We start from the raw sequence: 22,606 nt of genomic DNA, 5'->3' as shown, positions 1-22,606 counted from the left end.
GTGCCCCCTGCATCGGCAGGCAGACTCTCAACCACTGCGCCACCAGGGAAGCCCCCCACTCACCTTTTTGATACCATACAGTAGGCTGACAGTTGCTGCCACCAAAGTGAGAGTGATCAACACAATGGCCCAGTCAGCGACAGAGCCCTTCTCCTGTGGCTTTGGGCCTGAAGAACACAAGGAGACCTCAACCCCCTGACCCCCACTGCCCTCTGTGACTTTCCATCCTTCCTTCTGTGACTCTGACATCTATGTAACTCTAAGACCACGTTTCTCTGTGGAGTTCTGTCTTGTCATCTCGGGAACAGAATCTCAGTGGAGGGGGTTTTAAAGGGCTTCACTCCAAGCCCCAGTCAGCTCTTCCCAACACCTGTGGACGTGTCTGTCAGTCTCTAAAGTCCTCACTGACATCCACGTCTCTCCGTCTTTCTGAACCTTCCTCCATATCGCAGGCTCTATTGTCCGCGTCTCTCTCCATCTGTGATGTCTCTGCACTGTGAGGGTCCCTGGGTGGGTCTCACTCCTTCTTCTGAGCCCCCCTGTCCTCCCACCGGCCCACACTAACTCTGATCTCTAAGGGGAGCCAGAGTCGGTTATGTGTTTTCCCTCCACTCATTTCCTGCCCTCAGACTGCCTGATGGGGAGACTAGGATTGAAGGGGAGGGGAGGAGGGAGACAGAGGGAGGAGGGAGGACAGAATCTGTGGAGGGGATGCTTGTTGCCCTGGAAAGACAGATTGGGCCACGAGGAGTAAAGTTGAAAACCTTTTGAGGAAGCAATCAGGTAACCAGACATCTGGCTGCTGGTCGAACCAGAGGCTTGAGGGGGAACCGAAACCCTTTTAAGTATTGGAGACATCCTCAGACATACTCAAAACACAGTTGCAAGCAGGTCCTAATGCCTGTCCCTACACTCCTCTCCAGGAGCCGAGCTGCCTGCAGGTCAATGACCCAATGCAAACAAGAGCACCTTACAGGTCGGGACGCTGAGCTCAGGTCGGGACGCTGAGCTGGTGGCCGCCCCAGCTGCGGTGGCAGTGGAACTTCCTGAGACAGCTCCACTTGGTGTGGAAGTCCCAGGCACAGATGAAGCAGCTCCAGGGGCTGTTGTGGCCGAGAAAGATCCCAGAAAGGCAGAGGGGAAAACAGCTAGAGGAGATGTGAGAACAGAAGCAGAAATTCCATCCAGTGCCCCTCAATTGAAATCCTAGCAAGTTTTTGGTAGAAATTGACAAACTGATTCAATGAAAATGAAAGGACTGAGAATAGCTAAGACAGTCTTAAAGAAAAACAAAAGTGGAAGACTTACACTAGCAGACCTCAAGTCTTGCTGCAAAGCTGCAGACATTAAGGACTGTGGCACTGGAGTAAGAACAGACAGAACAGGAGAGAGTCCGGAAATAGACCCACACATACATGGTCACTTGACTTTTGATAAAGGGACTCACACATTTCAATGGTGGGGAGAGAGGGAAGGTCTTTGAAATGAATTGTTCTGGGGCAACTGGTTATCTGTAAGGGGAGAAAAGGAATCTTGACCCCTACCTCACTCCATACACAGAAATTAATCTGAGATGCATAATAGGTTTAAATTTGAAAGCAAAAATAATAAAGTTTCTGGAAGAACATGTAGTAGAATATCTTCATGACCTTGAAGTAGGCAAAAAAATGTCTTAGGCAGGATACAAAAGGCACTAAGAGAAAAAGTTGATGAGTTGAAAAGCAGAAGGGGAGCCTTTTTATAGCCACCAAGGCCAGGATACTGCTTCAGTGAGGTTCCGGGGAACTAACAACTTACTCAGGGCTGAACACAGGAAGCCCCCGCCCAACGCCATGGACCAAGCCAAAGAGTTCTTCAGAGATGGACTGAGCAACAGAAGTATCACCTGGCAAAGCTGATACCACTCCTGTCGTGCTCCCCAAAATGGTCAGATCTAAAGTCTGAGGACTGCTGGACAAAGCCCCAGATGTTGAAGAAACTGAGAAACTCACAGAGATGGTAGGGAGACCTGCAGAGTTATCCCCAGAGGCAGTTGGGAGACCAGCAGAGACATCCCCAGAGGTGATGGAGATGCCTCCAGAGTTAGAGGTCCCCAATGGGATCAGCTGAGCTGTTGGAAGAAGAAGAAAGACGATAAGATGGAGTTAGAAGAGTTGGCCATCTCCCTGGGTCCAGAGTCCACATCTTGATCCCAGTGCCTCACGTCAGAGCCTGGGTGCTCACCGTAGCCAGCCAAGGCCTGCAGGCCCAAGAGTAGCACCAGTGCAGCATCCATAATGCCCACTGAGGTGCGTTTCCAGGACTGTCTCCCCGCCTCTTTAAAGGCTTTGAGGCCTTATTACAAGTTTCGGGAGAGCCAGGTGTGCTGGGGCCTCCATCAACACCAGGATCTCCATCCCCAGGGAGAGGCCACCAAGCTGTCCCTAGGGGACTAACCTGTCCCAGCCTGATCCCAGGAAGCCCTGGGTGAGGGGGAGAGTGAGTAAGATCCTGAGGACTCCCCTACCAGGCTCTCAGGCTCTTTCCAGATTAGGGATCTAACCCCCAGGCCCAAGTCAGTCCCCAGCCGAGGCCCTCTTCAAAGGGAAGAGACCCAGGTGTCCTATTTCCCAAGGTCCTCTTGCTCCTAGAAGTATAACCATTGGGAGTGAGGATATACGGGTCCCTTGTGGAAGCAGGATTTGGGAGCTGGGTGTGGGTGGAGAACGTCACTATCTGGGGACTGCATCTGACTCTTAGGAGAGCCCAAGGCAGGGCAGGAGGGTGAACACCTGAGTCATCCTTCATTCCCAATGGCTGCAGCCCATAGAGCTTTCCATTTGTTTGGCTGAGAAGGGGTGACTGGAGAAGAGAGACACCTGGTAAGACAATCATCATGTTCAGAGACAGTGCAATGAGCAAGTTCAGAACCCAGCTCTAAATCCACCGCACTGGAATCCACCACTTCTAAGCTGTGCAGGCTTGGGCAAGTCACATGACATATCGAAGTCTTCGTTTCTTCACCCCTAAAACTGGGACTTCAAAGGGCCATAATAAGCATTAAAGGAAATAATGTTTCTAAGGTGCCTAGCACACAGAAGCCTCAGCTATGATTACATGGAAAGAAGAGGGCCAGCTGAGAAAGACATGGGCATGCTCCCACTCTCCTCTTAAGAGGACTCAGATGCCCCAAGGCATCTCTCTATGTTCCCACCTTCTCACCCTTGCTCTTACCTCCTATGTCTGATGATCTTTTTGTCTATTAATTCTTCCCACTCTGGGCTTCCTGCTCTCCAGTAGAAGTCTGGGAGCCCTGGGATCACACTTTGTTTACTTTTATGGGATAGGCCGTGTCTCCCTCCATCTCTCCATTTCCCTGGTCCTGCTTTTTTTTTTTTTTGTAACATTTTTATTGGAGTATAATTGCTTTACAATGGTGTGTTAGTTTCTGCTTTATAACAAAGTGAATCAGTTACACATATACATATATTCCCATATCTCTTCCCTCTTGCGTCTCCCTCCCTCCCACCCTCCCTATCCCACCCCTCTAGGTGGTCACAAAGCACCGAGCTGATCTCCCTGTGCTATGTGGCTGCTTCCCACTACCTATCGGTTTTATGTTTGGTAGTGTATATATGTTCATGCCACTCTCTCACTTTGTCACAACTTACCCTTCCCCCTCCCCGTATCCTCAAGTCCATTCTCTAGTAGGTCTGCATCTTTATTCCCGTCCTGCCCCTAGGTTCTTCATGACCGTTTTTTTTTTTTTTAGATTCCGTATATATGTGTTAGCATACAGTATTTGTTTTTCTTTCTGACTCACTTCACTGTGTATGACACACTCTAGGTCCATCCACCTCACTACAAATAACTCAATTTCGTTTCTTTTTATGGCTGACTAATATTCCATTGTACATATGTGCTACATCTTCTTTGTCCATTCATCTGTCGATGGACACTTAGGTTGCTTCCATGCCCTGGCTATTGTAAATGGTGCTGCAATGAACATTGGGGTGCATGTGTCTTTTTGAACTATGGTTTTCTCTGGGTATATGCCCAGTAGTGGGATTGCTGGGTTATATGGTAATTCTATGTTCAGTTTTTTAAGGAACCTCCATACCGTTCTCCATAGTGGCTGTATCAATTTACATTCCCACCAACAGTGCAAGAGGGTTCCCTTTTCTCCACACCCTCTCCAGCATTTATTGTTTCTAGATTTTTTGATGATGGCCATTCTGACTGGTGTGAGATATCTCATTGTAGTTTTGATTTGCATTTCTCTAATGATTAATGATGTTGAACATTCTTGTGTTTGTTGGCAATCTGTATATCTTCTTTGGAGAAATGTCTGTCTAGGTCTTCTGCCCATTTTTGGATTGGGTTGTTTGGTTTTTTTGATATTGAGCTGCATGAGCTGCTTGTAAATTTTGGAGATTAATCCTTTGTCAGTTGCTTCATTTGCAAATATTTTCTCCCATTCTGAGGGTTGTCTTTTCATCTTGTTTATGGTTTCCTTTGCTGTGCAAAAGCTTTTAAGTTTCATTAGGTCCTATTTGTTTATTTTTGTTTGTATTTCCATTTCTCTAGGAGGTGGGTCAGAAAGGATCTTTCTGTGATTTATGTCATAGAGTGTTCTGCCTGTGTTTTCCTCTAAGAGTTTGATAGTGTCCGGCCTTACATTTAGGTCTTTAATCCATTTTGAGTTTATTTTTGTGTATGGTGTTAGGGAGTGTTCTAATTTCGTTCTTTTACATGTAGCTGTCCAGTTTTCCCAGCACCACTTATTGAAGAGGCTGTCTTTTCTCCACTGTATATTCTTGCCTCCTTTATCAAAGATAAGGTGCCTGGTCCTGCTTTTGACTTTTCTCCCTGACTCTGCCCTGGGTCCTCTCTGCCTCCATCACTCTGTACAGGGGCGCATTGGTTTTGGGGGGAAGAGGGAGAAGATGAAAAGGGAGGCAGCTAAGAAGACAAAGGGCATGTGCCTTTGTGCATTCTAGAGGGTTTACGTGACAAGTTTGTCAGTCTGTTGAGCTTACCCCTGTGTCTGGCAGAATGACGGATGGGTTCTAATCTCTCTGCTACTGACTGTGTGACCTTAGTAAGTCATTTACCCTCTTTGAGCCTTTGTTTCCTAGTTTTTAAAGAAAGAGGGTAAAGTAGATGGGCTCCAAATTCCCTCTACAAATCTGTCCTTGTGTTTGCCATTCTGAGTGCCTTATGAAAGGGTGTTGGCTGGGAGGATGAGGGAGTCCCTTTTGCCGTGAGTGCACAAGGCAGGGGTTGGGGCAGATATCTGATGAAATTCGTGTCCCTGCCTGAGTAGCTAGGATATTTTAGAGCAACTAAAACAAAATATTCAAAGACGAATGTTCCCCCTTACCCAGATTTCTCACCTAGAAGGCCACTGTGGCTGCAGTAACAGAACACCTGGGTTTGGGAAGAACTTGTCCTAATCCACCCCTCCCTTTTGGGCCCACATTCCTGAGCCCTTCGGTGGCATGGATGATAGAAATTAATTGCAGTTAATAATTAACCCCTAAAGAGCAATGAGAGGCCCAGGCTTGGGTGGGGCCCAGACACCTGCACAGAGGGACACCCTCAGCTTCCCTCTCTGTGTGACCAGGGACCCACCCCCTCAAGCCTCGAGACATGGGGGAGAAGTGGGGCGCAGGATCGAGGAAAGGGGACCACCCTCTATTTCCCCAGCAGCCCAGTGAATGGCCCTCTCCTGGGTCCTCAGAGCCAAACTGAGAGAACTGGAAAGTCCAGTTACCCAGCTTCCCCCTCCCATCTCCCCACACACACCTGTGCTAAGGATTGAGTGGGGAGTAGGAAGGCAGGCCAGTTAAGGAGAGACCAGCAGGCCTTCAGACATCTCTTCTGTCCATCTGAGAAGCAAGAAGCGATAGAGCCGCGATTGGGGCTGGGCTGTCCCTCTTCATCCTCCTGACCCTCCTCGCCAGCTCACAGGGAACAGGTAAGGTCTGGAAGGCTAGACACCTGGGTGCCCAAGACAAGGGTCCGAGAAAGGGAATGAGAGAGATGGAGGCACCCTAGTCCTGAGCTCCTGAGTGTTCAGGGCTGAACTCCTGCAGCGAGAGGGTCTGGAAGGGCCTTGTCAGGGAAGAGGAACTTGGGTGGGCGTGGGGCAGGAGGGGTTGCCCGCATCTCTGAGGGAATCCAGCCCTGGTGGCTGGGCCCTAAGCTGTGCTTTTGGATCCCTAGGGTCAGAAATGACTTTGCAACTGAAGATGAAGGACTCCTTTCTGTCAAATTCCTCCTATGATTCCAGCTTCCTGGGACTGCTCAAGAAGGTAGTCCTTGGGGAGGGAAAAGGATGGGGCTGTGTGAACTTGGAGTGCATTTGTGAGTCAGCTTGGGCCTCTGGCTGTCTCCGGGGTGTGAGACCATCTCACACCTCGCCCTCTATCCCTTTCTCTCCCTCAGCTCTGCTCCCTCCTCCACCTCCCATCAGGGACCAATGTCACCCTGCATCATGCAGGATCCCCACACCACGTCACCTGCAAAGTCTGAGTGCGGTCGAAGCCTGTGCCCTTCTTGGCTGGGGCATCCCGTCCCCGGGGTGCAGGTGCAATGCCTGACCCCGTCTTCCAGCAGGCCCTCACCCTGCTGAGTGGCAGTAAATATGCTGAGCTCAGCGACTTGACTTTGTGGGTTCATGAGCAGAAGGGCCGGCAGCAAAATGGAATTGGACACTCAAGTCTCTGACTCTCCCTTGTTAAGCAGAGGGTTTCCAGGGTGGGTGCTCTCTCTCCTAACACCAGTGTCAAAGGCCAGAAGGAATCTGGGGAATTAACTGCTTGGACACACACACACACACACACACCACACACACATACACATGTGCATATACACATACCCTTCAAGCTGAGTTCTTCAGAACACCTGGGAATAAAGAAAAGGAACATTTATTGAAGTCCTGCTTTGTTCCAGGCGTGAGGCTTTCCCATTTCAATGCTTGCAACAATCTTGCATGTAGCATAATAGGTTTCATTATCCGATTTTACAGATGAGGAAATTGAGGCTTAGTGAGTATAAGTCACTCACTGAGGTCCATTAGCAGTGGAGAGATCTGACACCAGACAAATGCCTTGGCTTAAGCAAGGTTTTAATTTCATCTCCCCCTGCTTAAGCTTTGGGGCTGGGGGCTCAGGAACATCAGACAGGGATGTGAGCAGAACACCCCCAGGATATGGGCCGCCTGACCAAGGGATCCACACAGGTCAGTCTGGGTAGGAGGTGGCGTGGGGGGCCGTTCAGGTGAGAGATGAGGGGTTCAGCTTGTGGGAGGATGGCCAGCCTGGCAGAGTGGTGGGGAGAAGAGGATGGGTGCTCTTGTGCTGGTAACTATGGGAACGTGTAGTCCCACAGGCCCACTCTTAAATCCTAGGTGAGTTTCTTGTTCTCTTAGAGCCTCCATTTCTTTACCTGCCAGAAGAGGATAATGATAGTACCTGCTTCCTAGGACTGGGCTGAGGATTACATGGATAAGTTACCTAGGGCACTTGCCATGGTACCTGTCAGATAGTGGACCTGGGAGGTAAGGATCGTTATTAGGGTGGAAACCTGGTCCCAGCACATAAATCCTAGTCCCCCAGGGGTCCTCATTCTCCTGCCTTTTTTTTTTTTTTTTTTTTTTGGCTGCCCAACTTGCCGGATCCCAGTTCCCCGACCAGGGATTGAACCCATGCTCCCTGCAGTAGAAGTGCAGACTCCCAATCACTGGGCCGCCAGGAAATTCCCATCTCCTGCTTTTCTTGAGGCAGGTACACATCTGACTCCACACTCAAGATGATCTTGACTTCTTACCGGCTGTCTCAAAATGCAAGCATGCAGCCCAGACTTGACCATGTGGAGGGCATTGGTATGATTGCCTCCTGTTGTCCACAATACCTGTCCTACCAACCCTGCTCCCCCTCCCCTGCACACCATCACCACCATATGAAACTAGAGACTGACTCCTTCGGAGGGAGGGGAAGACAACAGTTCCATATGGAGTATCCCTGAAAATGAGAAAGCATAGTAAAACAAAATTCCTTTAGTTTCCTTGACAATTGTCCTGAGACTATTGGCCTGGAGGAGAGGTAGCTGGGGGCTCCAAAGGGCCCCAATATTTCATGACTGGCCCCTAGCCTGCACTGGTGGGCAGGTGACACCCATGGGTCAAGTGAATAGGCCCCAAACAAGTCAAGGGATTAAATGTCTGGATCTCCAAAAGGCTGGAGGAGCAGACAGCTAACTGCTTCTTTTAATTTTTTTAAATTTTTATTTTATACTGGAGTATAGTTGATTAACAATGTTGTATTAGTTTCAGGTGTAAAGCAAAGTGATTCAGCCATACATATACATGTATCTATTCTTTTTCAAATTCTTTTCCCATTTAGGTTATCAGAGAATATTGAGCAGAGTTTCCTGTGCTATACAGTAGGTCCTTGTTGGTTATCTATTTTAAATATAGCAGTGTGTACATGTCAGTCCCGAACTCCCAAGCTAACTGCTTCTTAACCTGGTTCTCGAATCTCAGGGCCTGGGATCACAGGGCTGTGATTTCCAGATTCTTTTCTCAAAGAATTCTCTTCCCAGACTCAAGGCAGAGCGGGGCAGTAAAAAGAATGCTTTGGGGTTCACTAGACCTAGGGGTGGCAGAGGCTGCTAACTTTCCCCTAATAGTCATTCCCCTCCTTTTGGATAGTCATGTAAATATTAGCTGAGCACATTGCTATGTTACATTTCCCAGCCTCTCTTGCAGCTAGGAATGGCCTTGTGATCGGGTTCTGTCCAACGGGTTGTAAGTAGAAAGGAAGTATGTATACAACTTCCTGGTAATATCTTTGACAGGAAAGGTCACTTCCTTTCCTTTCCCTTCTCCCAGAGGGAAGAAAACAAAGTCTTTACAAAGGCCTACAAGGTCCTAGACCAGCACTTTACAATAGAACTTCTCATGATGATGGAAATGTTTTATTTTATAACCTGCACTGACCAATATGGTAGCCACTAGCCACACGTGGCTATCAAATACTTGAAACGTGGCTAGTGTGACTGAAAAACTGAATGTTTAGTTTTATTTAATTGAGATAGTCAAGTGGCTACCATTTTGGACAGCACAGGTCTAGATGATTGCCTTGAGCCTTCCCTGATCCCTACCACATCCCTTACTTTCCTGAGTTCACCTCTCACTCTCCCCACCGCCCCCTACCACCTCCTTGCTACTCTTTGAGCTCTCCAGCTGTACTCCCATCTTACTGTTTTGCTCTAGCTCTTCCCTCTACCTGGAACACTCTTCTCCCAGACATCCACTTGGATGTCTTTACTTAAACCTCAAGTCTTTACTCCTGCAAGTCTCTACTTAAACCTCACCTTTATAATGAGTTCTGCCCTGACCCATTTCATATTACAACCTGCCTGACCCCAACACACATATGCACCGGAGCCCCCTACCTTTTTCACCCTTTTCCCCCCTGGCATTTATGACGTTCAGACACACTAGTTTATTTATTTACATGTGTTATTTCTGACTCTCCCTGCTAGAATGAAAGAACTACAGTGGCAGAGATGTTTGTTTCATTCATTGATGAATCCAATGGCCCAGAATACGGCCCAGCATATAATAGGTGCTCAAGAAATACTTGTTGAACTGGGGGAAGGGAAAAAGGAAGGTGCTCACTCCCTCCTTTTCCTTTCCCTCTGGGTGGGATGTGGATATAGTGGTGGGAGAAGATCTTAGACCCAGAGTTGGGAAGTGTATCAAAATGTCAGCAAAGTAAGATCAAAAGGGGTATGGGACCCTCTATCTCAGAGTCCTGCACTGCTTCTGCCCAGCAAAAGAAACACCCATCTCGTCTGAGCCATTATCTTTGTTGTTGTTTTTTCTAAAATAACTTTTTTTTTGAGTTGAAGTATAGTTGATTTACAATATTAGTTTCAGGTGTACAACACAGTGATTCAGTATTTTTATAGATTAGCCACCATTATCTTTAAAGCTTGGTTACAGCAGTTAGAAAACTTGCACCTAACTTACTGGGTTGAATCCCAGTTGACACTTTGGACTAGTTACTTTTATTCCCTGAGCGTGTTTCTTCAACTCTAAAATGGAGCAAATATCCACCTCGTGAGGTTCTTGGGAGGATTCAATGGCACCACAGAGGACCCAGCCCAGTATAGGCCCGCACATACAGTAGTTTCTCAGAGCTGCTGGACAGAATGTCACTTGGGTGTGGAAGGGCCAGGCCCCTGAATTCCACCAATGAGACAAGGTGTTGGAGGTGGAGGTGGCTAGGTGGGCATCTGCGCATGTGTATATCCCTGCCTGGGGCGGGACGGTGTGTCCCTGGCACTCTGGTTTCAGGTACACAGAAGCAGGGGGGAACTCAATTCCCAGCACAACCTATAGCTCCCCCGAGGTCTGCAGGAAGTCCCGGATCCTCTCAGAACCCTTGGTGATAAGGCCAAGAAGCAGGGAAGCTTCCTTCTGGTGAGAAGCAGAAGAGGAAGGGCCTGCAGAAGTCAGGCCATTGTCAGTAAGTGCAGGAAGTAGGTGGAAGCCACGTCACTGTTCCCAGGCCCTACCGAGAGCTCCTCCTTCCTCCAATGAGGGAGCCCCGCCCAGCACCCACACTCCCACTGTGGCCCGGAACCCAGCACTAAGAGGCCACCCGCCTCTCTCCCAGACCAAAGTGTCAGGGAACAACCAAGAGGCAGAAAGTCACCGCTGGGGGAAAGAGGGACAAAAGGACCACAAGCAGACATGTTTGGGTTTTTTAGTTTATCTGAATTTCCTCATTCCTAAACTTCCAGGTGGGACTGCATAGGACGGAGGCTGGGGCAAAAACGTGAGCGTCTCGAGGACACCCAGTCACTCTGATCAAACCAGTCTGTTTCCTCATTGACGAAGGAGGGAACTGGACCACATGGTCTCTGAGGCTCCACGGCACCAGGACAGCTGCCGAATCTGTCCTCAAAGGCGGGTCTGGGAGGGAGGAAAGCTAGCAGGGATGGTTAGAGCTCAAAGCTCCCCAGGGCTGGGAGACACATCCATCAAGTGCCGGAGGTGAGAGGCCGCCTTGTCCAGTTTTGACAGTTCCAACTGGAGGGAAGAAAGCTGGGCAAGGAGAGAAGCAGGTGAGGATCGAGGTATAGCCTCCCCCCACCCCCCCCACCCCCCGTCCCCAGCCCACATTCCCTTAGGGAGTCAGGCATCCTGGGCGGCCTGCCCCAGACTCACCCTCTGCTGCCTCTGAGTCTCCGCCTCTCCCTCTGACGGGGTCCGGGCTATGAGGCCATCAAGCTGCTTCTGCAACTTGTGTCTCCGGGCAGCTAGCCGAGGTAGGTGGGTCTGGGGGTCCACCAGGCCCTGTGGAAGAACAGAGAGAAGGCTCAGACATCTACAGTCCACCCAGCATGCCCTTCCCTCCATTCCAAGATCCCTCCTCACTCCCCCCCCCACCCCCCACCTCACTTTTATAGAACCCGCCCCTTGCCTTCCTCCCAACATCCTTTTCAACCCCACCCCTCCCTCCTCCAGCCTCCTGTGGTCACCTGCAGCTCCATGTAGACCTGAACGGTGTCACTGAGAGAGGCCTGGGCCCAGCCCGAGGGAGCTGCTGCAGCTGGGGGTAGAAGGCCCACGGCCCCACAGTGGCCCAGGGTGCCCAAGGGCTCCAGGAAGGCCTCAAAGAGGCCCTGCTCTCCTGGCTCTGAGCTCTGCAGCAGCACTGGGGAGGAAAGGAAAGTGTCAGGGTCAAGAGAGCAGCTCCTCATCCTGCACCTCCCAACTCTGGGCTCTGTCCTCCAGGCTCCCCCTCTTCCCCACCAGCCCCTCCTGTCTGCAGAGACTCAGGAGCTCAGGGCCCGCCTCACCTCGGGGCCGGGCCTTGGTGAGCTGGTACGTGGCGCGGAGAGCCCTCAGCGCCTGCACAGCCTCCTGTACCCGGGAGAAGTGCCGCTCCAGCTCGGGCTGGTGCCAGTGCTCCTGGAGATGGGCACCCAGAGCGGGTAAGCAGGCACCTGGGGGACTCGGTCTCAACTCTCCTGGCTCTAATCTCCACCCGCCCACCCCTATCTCCTTAGAGCAACGATCTGCTCTCTCCACCACACACATAATTCACCACCTCAAGGAACGGAACATGGCAAAAACCGGGGTGTCATCTAAGAAGGTCTTAGATGATCGCTGGTTAATGTCTGTTTAGTCGCTCTGACTGGAGATGACAAACAACCAAAAATCAGAATTTAAAAGGTATTATTCAAAACTCACAAAACCAAGTAAGTAAAAAAGAAATTGAGTTAAACTTTAGAATTACTTTTTGGGTGAGTTTGTAGCATTTTATCCTTCTCAAGTTATTAAAGCTTAACACTGCACTAAGATTTTTGGGATATCCTATCACTAACAACTAATCTCATCACAACCATGACATGTACTATTACGAACTGATACACGGTCACACGGCTAGTGTCAGTCTGGTGACAACATCCTACTCTAACCACTTGCTAATACTGCCCCCAACACCCTGGAGTTATCCCAGCCCTACAGGAACAATCCATCCTCCCAAAGACTCCACGGCAAAATACAGACCACCGTCAACGACCCCACAGCAGCAAGCCCTTCTAGAAGACTGCTCCCCAAGCCTTGACCAGAAGTCCCACTCCAAGGCTCTATGGACGTGACTCACCAAGCTGAGGGCACTGGGGTAGGGGGCAACACAGATGCTGGGGGCAGGGGCGCCACCAGGCCTAGGGGGCAGCCTCTGCCAGAGCTCTTCAGCCAGGAAGGGCATCAGCGGGGCGAGGAGGCGGAGACCGATGTCAGCGCAGGAGAACAGGACCTGAAGAGGCCCCGGGGGGCGGGGCAAGTGCAACAGCACTGGCTTCACAGCCTCCTAGGGAGGAGGCCAAGGGGTCAGGGGCCGTCCACGGCCATGTCCTTCCTCCACATGCTCCCCGCCCTATCAGTGGGGATGCTGTGGGTAAACACGGGCAGGAGCACCCAGCATCTCTGAGACCATCAACTGTCCCTGGACACAGTGTGGAGCGTGTGACAACGGGAAATCTAGGGCAGTGACTCTCAGGGATGGGTGGGGAATAAAATTGTTAGGGAGGTTTGTGTCGTTTAGGATGAAAAGCACTGAGTTTTTTTTCATCAAAAAGAGACAGAAATTTTTTAAAAAGTTGAGAAACAGAAATCTAGGGGAGTGGTCCTGGGCCATCAGTGTCAGCATCACCTGGGACAAGAAATGAACATTCTTGCCAGCCATCCCCCAACCTGCTGGCTGAGCTGCTCTGGGGGTGGGACTGACACTCCGCGGTTAACAAGCCCTCCCTCTGAGAGAAGCCCTTGGTCTAAAGACCCCTACTCTTCCTGCCTGTCTGCTCCCAGCTCCCAGCCTGCCCGGGGTCCAAACTCAGCAATCACAGGGATTAAAAAAAATCTCCATCTGCCTCCCAATCCTGCTTTGTCAGACTTGGTTTTCTAGAAATCTCCCCTCCTCCTCCTCTCTCTTCTGGTGACAGGCAGGGAACAGCACCCGGGCCAGTCCCAGGGAAGAGGGGAATTAGGATTTCCCCATCTCATCTGTCTTCCTGTCTGGGGGGAAGAATTAGGAACCCGGTTCAGAGCCCTCCGCCAGGGCACAGGAAGCAGGTCTGCAGGGGGAGTGCCCTCGCCTCACTCACCAAGTAGACGTCACAGAGGTTGTGAAGCCAGAAGTGGTGCAGGGCGTGGGTGACGAGCGTGAGCTCGCGGGTGAGGAAGCCCCGCTCGCAGTCCCGGGCAGTGTGGGCCAGGCAGCTGAGGATCCAGGCATCCATGGGGGAGGCAGGGGACAGCTGCGGGCAGAAGGGGCTTCAGGGTGGGACAGCTTGACTCCCACTCCGCTGCCTATTCTCCTTCTAGACGCCTCCACCAAGCCTCAGATGTCGGACTACCCAGTTCCCAAGCACCCCTTCTTTCTCTCTTACCTCCTCTGCAGGCTGGGGTATGAATTTCTCCCCAAGAGCATTCAGGATAAAGCGCAGGGCATTCCAGATCTTATTGCAGAAATGTCTGAAGCTCAGGACCTCAGAGACAGACAGGTGCAAGTCGCCCCCTGGGAGGGAGAGACAGGAGGGAGCGTGCACTGGTGGTGGCTGCACAGGGAGTCCTTGGCCCTGCCCCGCCCTGCCCCACTGCACAGGGGCTGCCGCCGGCTGCCCTCACCCGGGCTTACCCAGGGCCCCATGGGAGCACAGGGCGAATCTCAGGGCATCTGTCCCACACTCGGGGATCCCATGAGGGAAGTCCTTTCTCTGCAACCAGAAAGAGAAGAGGGGTGGCAGCTGCCTATGAGGCTGCGGGGCCAGAAGCTGGGTTGCAGAGGAAACCGGTGGCCACGAGCTAGAGGCTGGGATGGGTCAGACACTGGCGATTCACCTGTGCTGAGGCCGCGATCACCAGCTCTGCGGGGTCCAAGTTCCCATCCCTCAGCTTCTCCTGCAGCACCTGGGGTGGGTGAGTAATTCACTGGCCTCAGTGGAAGACCCTGCCCCTACAAGGGTCCCGCCTACTGACCCTCCCAGCCGGCCCCTCCCCTGCCTTCCTCTCTCCTGAAAACCCCATCCCTCTTCGGGCCCTTCATCCTGACCTGCAGCTCCACCCCATTGATGATGTCCCGTGGGTCCAGCACATTCCCCAGCGACTTGCTCATCTTCCGGCCCTGCCTGTCCCGAACCATGGAGTGCAGCAACACCTGGGGGCATGGAGGGGGTCAGCAGAGGGGGGCCTGGAGAACTTTCCCCTGGAGGATCCCCTGGCTGTCCTCCAGGCTTTAGGGGTTAGGCTGGGAAGTGAATCAGGACAAAGGAACTGGGAACACAGAAAACCCCACATTAGGGGTTAGAATGGACAACAAGGCTTGGGGAAGACTGGGGAGTCAAAGAGAGGGGCAGGGCACCAAAGGGCCGGGCCGTTACCTTGCTGAAGGGGAGCTGCCCTGTAAGCTGGGTCCCCAACATGACCATGCGGCCCACCCAGAACAGCAAGAGGTCACCACCCGTTTCCAAAAGTGACAGGGGGTAGAAACGAGCCAGGTCTGGGGTCTAGGAGAAAAAGATAACCAGTGAGAGGCCTAAGCCCAGGGCCTCCAGCTCTTCTCGAGACTCTCTGGGGGCCCTGGGGCCCACTTCCTCATCCCCACCTTCACTCTCTTCCTCTCAACCCACCTCACCTCTTGGGGCCAGCCCAGGGCAGAAAAGGGGAAAAGAGCCGAGGAGAACCAGGTATCCAGGACATCGGGGTCTGGGAAACAGAATGGGGAATGGGAACAATTGGAACCTCAGCTTCAGAACCTCAGCCCACTGCTACCCACCTTTCCAGCCCAAGCCCCACCCACAGAGACCAGGGGTCGAGCGCTCTGCCCCATTCCCAGCTTTCCCGACCCTACCTTCTCTACCTCAGTACCTGTTCCCTCAGTACCCAGACGCCCTCCCCTGCCCTCCCCAGCTCCGGTACCCACCCCTCTCCAGGGTCAGCTCCGCCCCTGGTCTCCCTGTCAATTCTGCAGCTACTTCTCTGGCCTCAGCCTCTGTCCGCCCGACCACCCAACAGTCCTTCGCGTCGCCCTGCAGAAGTAAGGGGTAGGGAAGAGTGAGGAAGACCAGCACCTGACGGGTGTGAAACGCCACTGAGCTTTCATGTTCTCAGGTGGTCTGAGAATGGCCGGCACCCTCTGGTGGTGAGATGAAGAATCGCCAGCTCAGGAGCTCTGATCACACGACAGATGATTACGGGACCAAGACCAGAAAGCACAGCAAAGGCAGAGCTGGGACGGGCACTGGAGGTCCTTGGACTCCTGTGCTAAGGCTCCTTCAGCCACACCCAGCCCTCCCCTCCACTTCTTCCTACCAACCTGTGTGCGCTCCTCTACAACCAGGTAGGCTGGAATCTGATGACCCCACCACAGCTGCCGGGAGACACACCAGTCCCTGCCGGGAGGACACGAGTGATTTCCTAGCATAACCAGTGGGCCCCCTCCCCATCTCCTGAGAGCCCCCCCTCTCCTTACCCAGTGTGGGAAAACCAGTGCTGCCAGTTCTTCTGGTGGAAGGAGGGACTGAGCTCCAGGGCCCCTGACTCCACAGCCTGGAGGGAAAGGACCTTTAGACGGTGCTTCCCTACCTGCACCCCTCAACCCCCCAAGAATGGGACAAGTGGTCTCTGAAGTGGTTCTAAAACTCAGGAAGAACCTCCCAAGCCTCCTGAGAAGATTCTGGGCTTGAGTGAGGATGCAAGCCAGCCCTTTCTGGGCACCAGGCCTCCATCCCCACAGCTCTCCTCTCAACAGCACAGCTAGAGAGGTCTGTGGGGCAGAAGGGCCCCCAGCCTCCCTGTTTCTTCATTCCACTGCTCAGGGAGTCCCCCAGCCCAGGCCCCAGGCCCTCCTCACACTGCAGCCTCACCTTGGCAGCTCTGTCCCCCATTTCCCGGCAGCAGACAAACCACTGGCTCTTCGGTAGGTATTCTACCACATCCCCGGAGCGGCTGAAAGGGACACAGGACTCGACTACGTGCCAGGCCCTCAAGCGCTGAGGATACAGCAGTAAACAACACTGACACAGAGCTCGCATTCTAGCATAAGGGGTGCACAGCTCACCCTGTGGTCACTCTTAAGCTTCATCCATTCCCATCTGGGGGTGGTCCCTACGGAAAGGAGTGAAAATGGGGTTACCTGCAAATGGGCAGCACCATAGGGTGGTCCTGGAATCCCCGGAACAGGCTCCGTTCCCTCAGTGCTGACAGAATCTTTTCCCGGGCCACAAATCGGTGAAGACCCTGGGGAAAAGCAGCAACAGGAAAGCTTAAAGGCTGCTAGGAAAACAAGAAAGTGGGAGAGGGGAAATGGGGCAGAGGGTGCCCCCACAGAACGGGGTATCACTGAGCTGGTACTACCTGCAGCCAGTCCCCGCAGAGGGAGGTCATGGTTCCATCCTCCGCAATGACACTCAGGGGGCTCAAGCCGTGTCGGGCCCCCAGCTCAGCATCGGCAGGGCTGTGAGCTGGAGTCACCTTCACTGCCCCTAGGGGAGCAGAACTGATGTAAGCACTGAACCCTGACCTTGGCTTTTCCAGATGTATCGTCATCGCCCACGCTACCCTATCCCTCCCTCCTGTCCCCCAGGAGCCCTGACTTCCTCTCTCTCCCCTGCCCCCACTCACCTGTGCCCAGGTGTGGCTGAACAGCACAGTCTGTGATAAGGGGGAGAAGCTGCCCTGTCAAGGGATGACGAAGTTGTCGTCCATGTAGATGCTGAAGGGAAGGGAGAGGGATCAAGGACAGGCACGTGTGTGGGATGGAAGGGTCTGGGGTGGGCATGAGAACCCTGGGAATACGAGCCCCAGAGCAGGGCTCCGTAAACTTTTTCTTAAGGGGCCAGAGTATAAATATTTTAAGCTTTACAGGCCAAGAGGCAAATTCAGTCTCTGTACAACAACTCCACTCCACCACCATGGCCGAGTTATATAATACATGATGTAGGTGCAGACAATACACAGGGAACGAGGGTGGCTCGTACAAAAACAGGCAGCAGGTGGATCTGGCCCACGGGCCATAGTTTGTCAGCCCCTGAGCTGAAGTGTAACATTAGGAAGAGAAGGGAGTAGACTCAGAGCCACTGGAGAACTGAGATAAGGGAAATTTTAGGAAAAGGAAGAGAAAGTGGAGAGGAGGAGCTGCCATTCTAAAAGGAAGGGAAGGGCTTCCCTGGTGGCGCAGTGGTTGAGAGTCCGCCTGCCGATGCAGGGGACACGGGTTCGTGCCCCGGCCCGGGAAAATCCCACATGCCGCGGAGCGGCTGGGCCCGTGAGCCATGGCCGCTGAGCCTGTGCGTGCGGAGCCTGTGCTCCGCAATGGGAGAGGCCACAACAGTGAGAGGCCCGCGTACAGCAAAAAAAAAATAAAAGGAAGGGAAGAGGATGGGGGTGGGAAGGCCACGTGGCAGAGCGCGCGCTGTGTATTACTGTGTATCGGGAGTCATCGGGATGGACGGCCACAGCCACGTCTCCAGGCAACGTCTCTGGCCTCGTGGTTCCTACCACAACCTCTGCATCTGAAGACAAAATTCAAGCACTTCAAGTTGGTCCTCGCCCTCACCCCACACTCCTGACAAAGCTAAAGCCAGGAGAACTGGCAAAGGGAGGGGACAGGGATGGTCAAAGTTGAGCAGGCCCCCAGGAGTAACTAGAGAAAACTAGGACCAGTGTCTACGGGAGCCTGAGGTTTCCCCCAAGCTAATGACCAGAGGCCTGAGGGGGTGTCGGGTGCTGCGGAATTCCTCAATAACTTGCTTGCGAGACAAGGACAGAATGTTAATAAATACAACTAGAATCCTTGCTGGGTGCACAGAGGACACTGGGAGTTCTCGGTGCCCTGATCATAAATACTGTGCATTCTTTGGGGCAAGCAGCAGCCCCTCCTACAAGAATCCTCCTCTGACTATTCCAGCTCATCTATCTTCCCCTTCTCCAAACTCTTGGGAACAGTTATTGTTCAAACCACACTTCAGAACCGATCTTTTGTCTCTTCTGGGGGTAGCAGCCTCCTGCAGAATTATGCTAAGCTCCCACAGGGCAGTGACCACGTGCACTTTTCTTACATGGCCCAGGATACCCAGGGTGAGTGCCCATGAGGACGCAACACTACCAAGGTTCCTTATGTCATGTGCGAGATAGGCTGGTGGGTTCCCTCCATCAGCCCAACATGGGCTTGAGAAAACGGGAAGCAGAGGCAAGTGCGTGACCTTTCCGAGGACTACCCTCACCAGGCTCTCCATCCACGGGGAAGGCCACGGAAAAGAGGAGGCCAAAAGACACAGGGGTGGGGGAGTCAGGCAACTGAAGCTCCGTGCAGCCAGGGAGGGGCCGGCTCTCCACCTGGAGGCATGGAAAAAGCAGGGTCAGAGAGCAGCCTTTCTGCAAGGCTTGCACCCGGCTTCCCACCTCCATTCATCCATGGCCCCGCCTCCCTGCAACCCATCTAAAAGCCACTCGGAGGATTCAGGAGCCACCTCCCTTCCCTCACCTAATCCTTGTGCAGCCACAGTTACAGAAAATATTCACCAAGTGCTTAAACCACGCACAGGTGTTGTGCCGAGCACCTTCCAGGAGTTCTCACTGAATTCTCACAACACCCCCATGACACAGGCATTTCCATCACCCCTAATTTACAGACTGAGGAAACTGAGGCTGACAGAAGCTAACAGCCTGCCAGGAGCCACACAGCTGGGAGGTGGCCAGACGCAGATGAGAATCCAGGAAGTCTGGCTCCAAAGTCCAAGCTCTCCCCCTGCCTCAGAGCTCTCACAAACCCGCCTCTCCTTCTCTGCCTCACCTCAATATCCGAGATGGCAGAGCGTAACGCACACGACCAGTTGACAAGCTGCCGGCTCCGGTACAACAACCCAGCCTTGTAGAGCCGCACGAAAGCTTCTGTCACAGCCACTGAGGAGCCCTAGAATGATCTGAGTGTCCACATCCAACTGCCTCTTCTCAGCCCATCACCCCACTCAGGGACCCAGGCATCCCACCCTGCTACCCCAACACACACAGCAACCCGCCTCCCTGCACAGAGCTCTAAACACCTCCCCAACACCCACAGGGACCACGGCACGGAACACTCACGGCATCCATGGTAAAACACTCTCGGTCCCAGTCCAGGGAGGCCCCCAGCACTCGGAGCTGCTCACATATCTCTCCACCTTTCCTGGAGTGAGTATGACATTGGTTTAGCCTCTAGAAGCTAATGGACACAGACAAACCCAGTATGGGGTCTTCCATGACACTGAAAGAAGCATAAAGTTCTACAGTAACAGGGGAAGGGGCAGCCGATTTGTGAGAAACCCAAAGAAGCTTTACAGAGAAGATGGCACATGTTAACAGACCTGGAAGGAAGAGGGTAATTTCAGGGGGATGGAAAGTGGGAATGGCTGAGGAGAGATGATGAAATCTAAGCAAGGGAAAATGGGATAAATAGAGGGAAAAACATACATATATACACACATATATATACGTACATATACACAAGTATCTACATTTTAACGTATACAATACACACACACACACATATACACAAAGCTTGGAGACCCCACCAAATGCTAAGGGGCTTCAGAGCTTAAGTCACCACAGGAAGTTAGGACTGAATGGAAAAAGCCTGGACTACATGTTAGGAGAGAGGGGCTGGGAAGCAAGGACCCAAACCTGCTGTCTCGGCCCCTCCAGTCCTGCCCACCATACTCACTCCTCCTTCCACTTCCACACCTCCCTAAGGAAGTCTTCCCGGCTCAGCTCGTGTCTCCTCACTCCTCGCTCCTTCCACAGCTGTTTCTCCACCACAGCCTACAGCAAGATGAGAGGGCAAACAGAGAATCACGTTGCTTTGGGGGAAGAACTCTCTCACCCAAGAAAAGAAAAAGTGGCAAAAGACATACTTGAGTAGCAATCCCTGCATGATCTGATCCAGGGACCCACAGCACCTGATCCCCACGCATCCGGTGCCTGCAAAAGAAATACCGTCATGGGACTTCCCTGGTGGCACAGTGGTTAAGACTCTGCGCTCCCAATGCAGGGGGCCGGGGTTCGATCCCTGGTCAGGGAACTAGATCCCACATGCATGCCACAATTAAAAGTTCACGTGCCGCAACTAAGGAGCCCGCGAGCCGCAACTAAGGAGCCCACCTGCCGCAACTAAGACCCGGAGCAACCAAATAAATAAAATATTTTTAAAAAGAAAAGAAAAACCCTCACAGGAATCCCTGGTCTTACATGTTTGTTTATCCTCACTCCTTCCCACTTTCTCCTTCCCCTCCAAGAACTCAAGCAGCCCCACTCCCATCTCACCAGCGCACGAGGGCGTCCTGTATGGCTACGGTCAGCGCATGCCCAATATGCAGGGAGCCCGTGACATTGGGAGGTGGGATACACATGGAAAAGGTCTCCCGTGTGGCCTGGGGCAGCCTGGCCTAGAGGAAGGGAAAGTCAAAGGGCAAGACAGGGCTGCATGTTCCCTGGGGAAATAGCACACTCTGGTGTCTCCAAGGCAGAAAGAACTGCAGGAAAAACAGTCGGGCAAATAACAGGGAAGGGGAAAACCTGTGGACACCTTGGAGGCACCAGAGGGAGAAGGCAAGCTCTCCCTGCTTTTGGCAGCCTCTGCAATGTGGCTGGTTGCGAGCTCCAGACTCATGCCCACCAACCTCATGGGCCATTCTGCCCTGAGGACCATTTAGCACCCCTCCCTACCAGGTACTAACCTGATATTCTGGTTTGAAGAAGCCCTCTCGCACCCACCAAGGGTACCAGGCAGCCTCAACATATTGGGGACTGTATGCAGGAGGCAGGGGCCGGGAGACATCTATGGAGGAAGAGGAGAGCTCCACTAACTCCTGAGTTTTGTTTCCAGGTTGCGTTTCAGCAGACCAAATGGGCAACCAGAATGTGAGGGAAAAGGCCTTCAGGTGTCCTAGTTACCTTTCTTTTCACCATGTTCCGTGGGGATTTCATACAACACTATCTCCTTAGGAGTCCAGGCCTTACTGGATTCGGCAGGTGACTGCGGAGAGGAGGAACCAGAAAGCAGGATGCAATTCGAATATACCTCAGGTATCTGGATCCAGCCAGTCTCTCCTCCAGCTCCCTCCCAAGATTTCTCAGAGAACCAAGGACCAGCTGTCTGACCCCTAACCTTGCTCTGAGCGATTCCAGCCTCCAGCGCCGCCTGCTTCTGTCGCAGGCGCTTCTGTTTGGCTTCACGGTTCCTCTGGGAGATGGCTGATCCATTGGGCTCTGACTGGGTGGAAATGGGATGGGACCTGGGGAGTCCCCTTGAGGGCCTCAACCCCCAGAGTGGTGGTCGAAAAGAGGCCAAAGGCAAATGAGGCATCTGGAGTACTTGGAAAGGGGCCAAGGTCTGTTCCAGAGAGAACACACTAGGAAGTTAGGGGGGTGAGGGAGGGTCACACCTCCCAAAATCACATCCTCCTCCTTAGTCTCTGCCTCCCTCCAAGCACTGGTCTGTTATTTTAAGTATCTATCCCATCCGTCACAACCCCTCCTCTGTGAAGACTAGATTGCATGGTGTCGACAGGGCTCTTCCAAGACAGGGTAGGACTCTCAGGCCCTCAACCTGCTCATCTGCGACGTGGGGGTGACCGCGGACACAGAGGAGGAGAAAGGACTCAGGGATCCTGGCAGAAGATGGACATTTGCGCTCCCGAGAGCCAGCAAGGAGTCCCGCCAGGGTTATTACTTGTCCGCCTGCCCCAGAGGCCGTCCGCACTGCCCCCAGCCAGCGCGTGCCAGGCCTTCCCGCCCGTCCCGCCGCGTGGGTCCTGACCCTGCAGCACCTCCCACTCCCCGAAGGCCGGCCCGCCGCGCGCTCACCCGGTGAGCCCGCCGCTATCCCAGGGCGCCCCGCGGCTGCGGGCGATTAGGGCGGCGACAGCAGGCGCTCGAGCACCAGCTAACGGGACCCCGGAACTTGACTCGCGGTCACCCCGGCGCTGGGAGGCAGGTCCCCGCCCGGGCGCATGCGCGGTAACTGGCCTCGGCCCCACCTCCTTCCCCTCCAGGTCCAATGGCTGTCGA

At 53.0% G+C, this 22,606-nt stretch overlaps 2 protein-coding genes across 5 annotated transcripts; one reads left to right on the top strand and one right to left on the bottom strand.

Moving 5' to 3' along the window:
* Window positions 1-1,832: 1,832 nt before the first annotated feature.
* SFTA2 (surfactant associated 2) lies at window positions 1,833-11,431 on the top strand. Its single transcript, XM_089919858.1, has 4 exons — window positions 1,833-1,878; window positions 5,879-5,959; window positions 6,208-6,296; window positions 6,430-11,431. The coding sequence occupies exons 1-4, from the start codon at window positions 1,833-1,835 to the stop codon at window positions 6,514-6,516; spliced, it is 303 nt and encodes a 100-aa protein (XP_089775984.1). The 3' UTR covers window positions 6,517-11,431.
* On the bottom strand, window positions 10,751-22,518 carry VARS2 (valyl-tRNA synthetase 2, mitochondrial). 4 transcript variants are annotated; one of them, XM_022566178.3, is made up of 30 exons: window positions 22,403-22,518; window positions 21,705-21,929; window positions 21,491-21,572; window positions 21,274-21,374; window positions 20,861-20,982; window positions 20,452-20,518; window positions 20,262-20,359; window positions 19,646-19,727; window positions 19,356-19,475; window positions 18,787-18,898; window positions 17,987-18,075; window positions 17,186-17,276; window positions 16,919-17,046; window positions 16,698-16,801; window positions 16,429-16,510; window positions 16,035-16,111; window positions 15,879-15,954; window positions 15,486-15,591; window positions 15,198-15,268; window positions 14,944-15,069; window positions 14,616-14,720; window positions 14,405-14,473; window positions 14,202-14,280; window positions 13,954-14,081; window positions 13,669-13,821; window positions 12,669-12,875; window positions 11,860-11,971; window positions 11,539-11,714; window positions 11,225-11,353; window positions 10,751-11,101 (listed from the first exon to the last, which is right to left on the bottom strand). In XM_022566178.3, exons 2-30 carry the CDS (start codon window positions 21,900-21,902, stop codon window positions 11,006-11,008), a joined length of 3,186 nt encoding a protein of 1,061 aa, XP_022421886.1. In that variant the 5' UTR covers window positions 21,903-21,929; window positions 22,403-22,518; the 3' UTR covers window positions 10,751-11,005. The 4 variants fall into 4 exon arrangements, with proteins under 4 accessions (XP_022421886.1, XP_022421887.1, XP_089774643.1 ...); XM_022566179.3 differs by lacking the exons at window positions 15,486-15,591; window positions 22,403-22,518 and adding an exon at window positions 15,634-15,698 and having other exon boundaries at window positions 15,193-15,268; window positions 21,705-22,383; XM_089918517.1 differs by lacking the exon at window positions 22,403-22,518 and having other exon boundaries at window positions 21,705-21,831.
* Between the last annotated feature and the right edge of the window lie 88 nt (window positions 22,519-22,606).

Source organism: Delphinapterus leucas, chromosome 10 (genome assembly GCF_059928025.1).
Source record: "Delphinapterus leucas isolate spDelLeu-1000000601 "Yukka" chromosome 10, BTC_Dleu_Yukka2, whole genome shotgun sequence".
Taxonomy (NCBI): Eukaryota; Metazoa; Chordata; class Mammalia; order Artiodactyla; family Monodontidae; genus Delphinapterus; species Delphinapterus leucas.
The sequence above is the reverse complement of the archived record's forward strand: the minus strand, read 5'-3'. Positions and strand labels throughout refer to the sequence as shown.

Excerpts from the sequence above, each read along its gene's own strand:
- SFTA2 (XM_089919858.1), top strand. The coding sequence starts at position 1,833 with ATGGACCAAGCCAAAGAGTTCTTCAGAGATGGACTGAGCAACAGAA. Across the intron at positions 5,960-6,207 it reads CGCCAGCTCACAGGGAACAG|GGTCAGAAATGACTTTGCAA; the intron begins GTAAGGTCTGGA and ends TTGGATCCCTAG. Across the intron at positions 6,297-6,429 it reads TCCTGGGACTGCTCAAGAAG|CTCTGCTCCCTCCTCCACCT; the intron begins GTAGTCCTTGGG and ends TCTCTCCCTCAG.
- VARS2 (XM_022566178.3), bottom strand. The coding sequence starts at position 21,902 with ATGCCTCATTTGCCTTTGGCCTCTTTTCGACCACCACTCTGGGGGTTG. Across the intron at positions 16,802-16,918 it reads TCTGCGGGGACTGGCTGCAG|GGTCTTCACCGATTTGTGGC; the intron begins GTAGTACCAGCT and ends GCTTTTCCCCAG. Across the intron at positions 15,269-15,485 it reads GGAGCTGACCCTGGAGAGGG|ACCCCGATGTCCTGGATACC; the intron begins GTGGGTACCGGA and ends TCTGTTTCCCAG.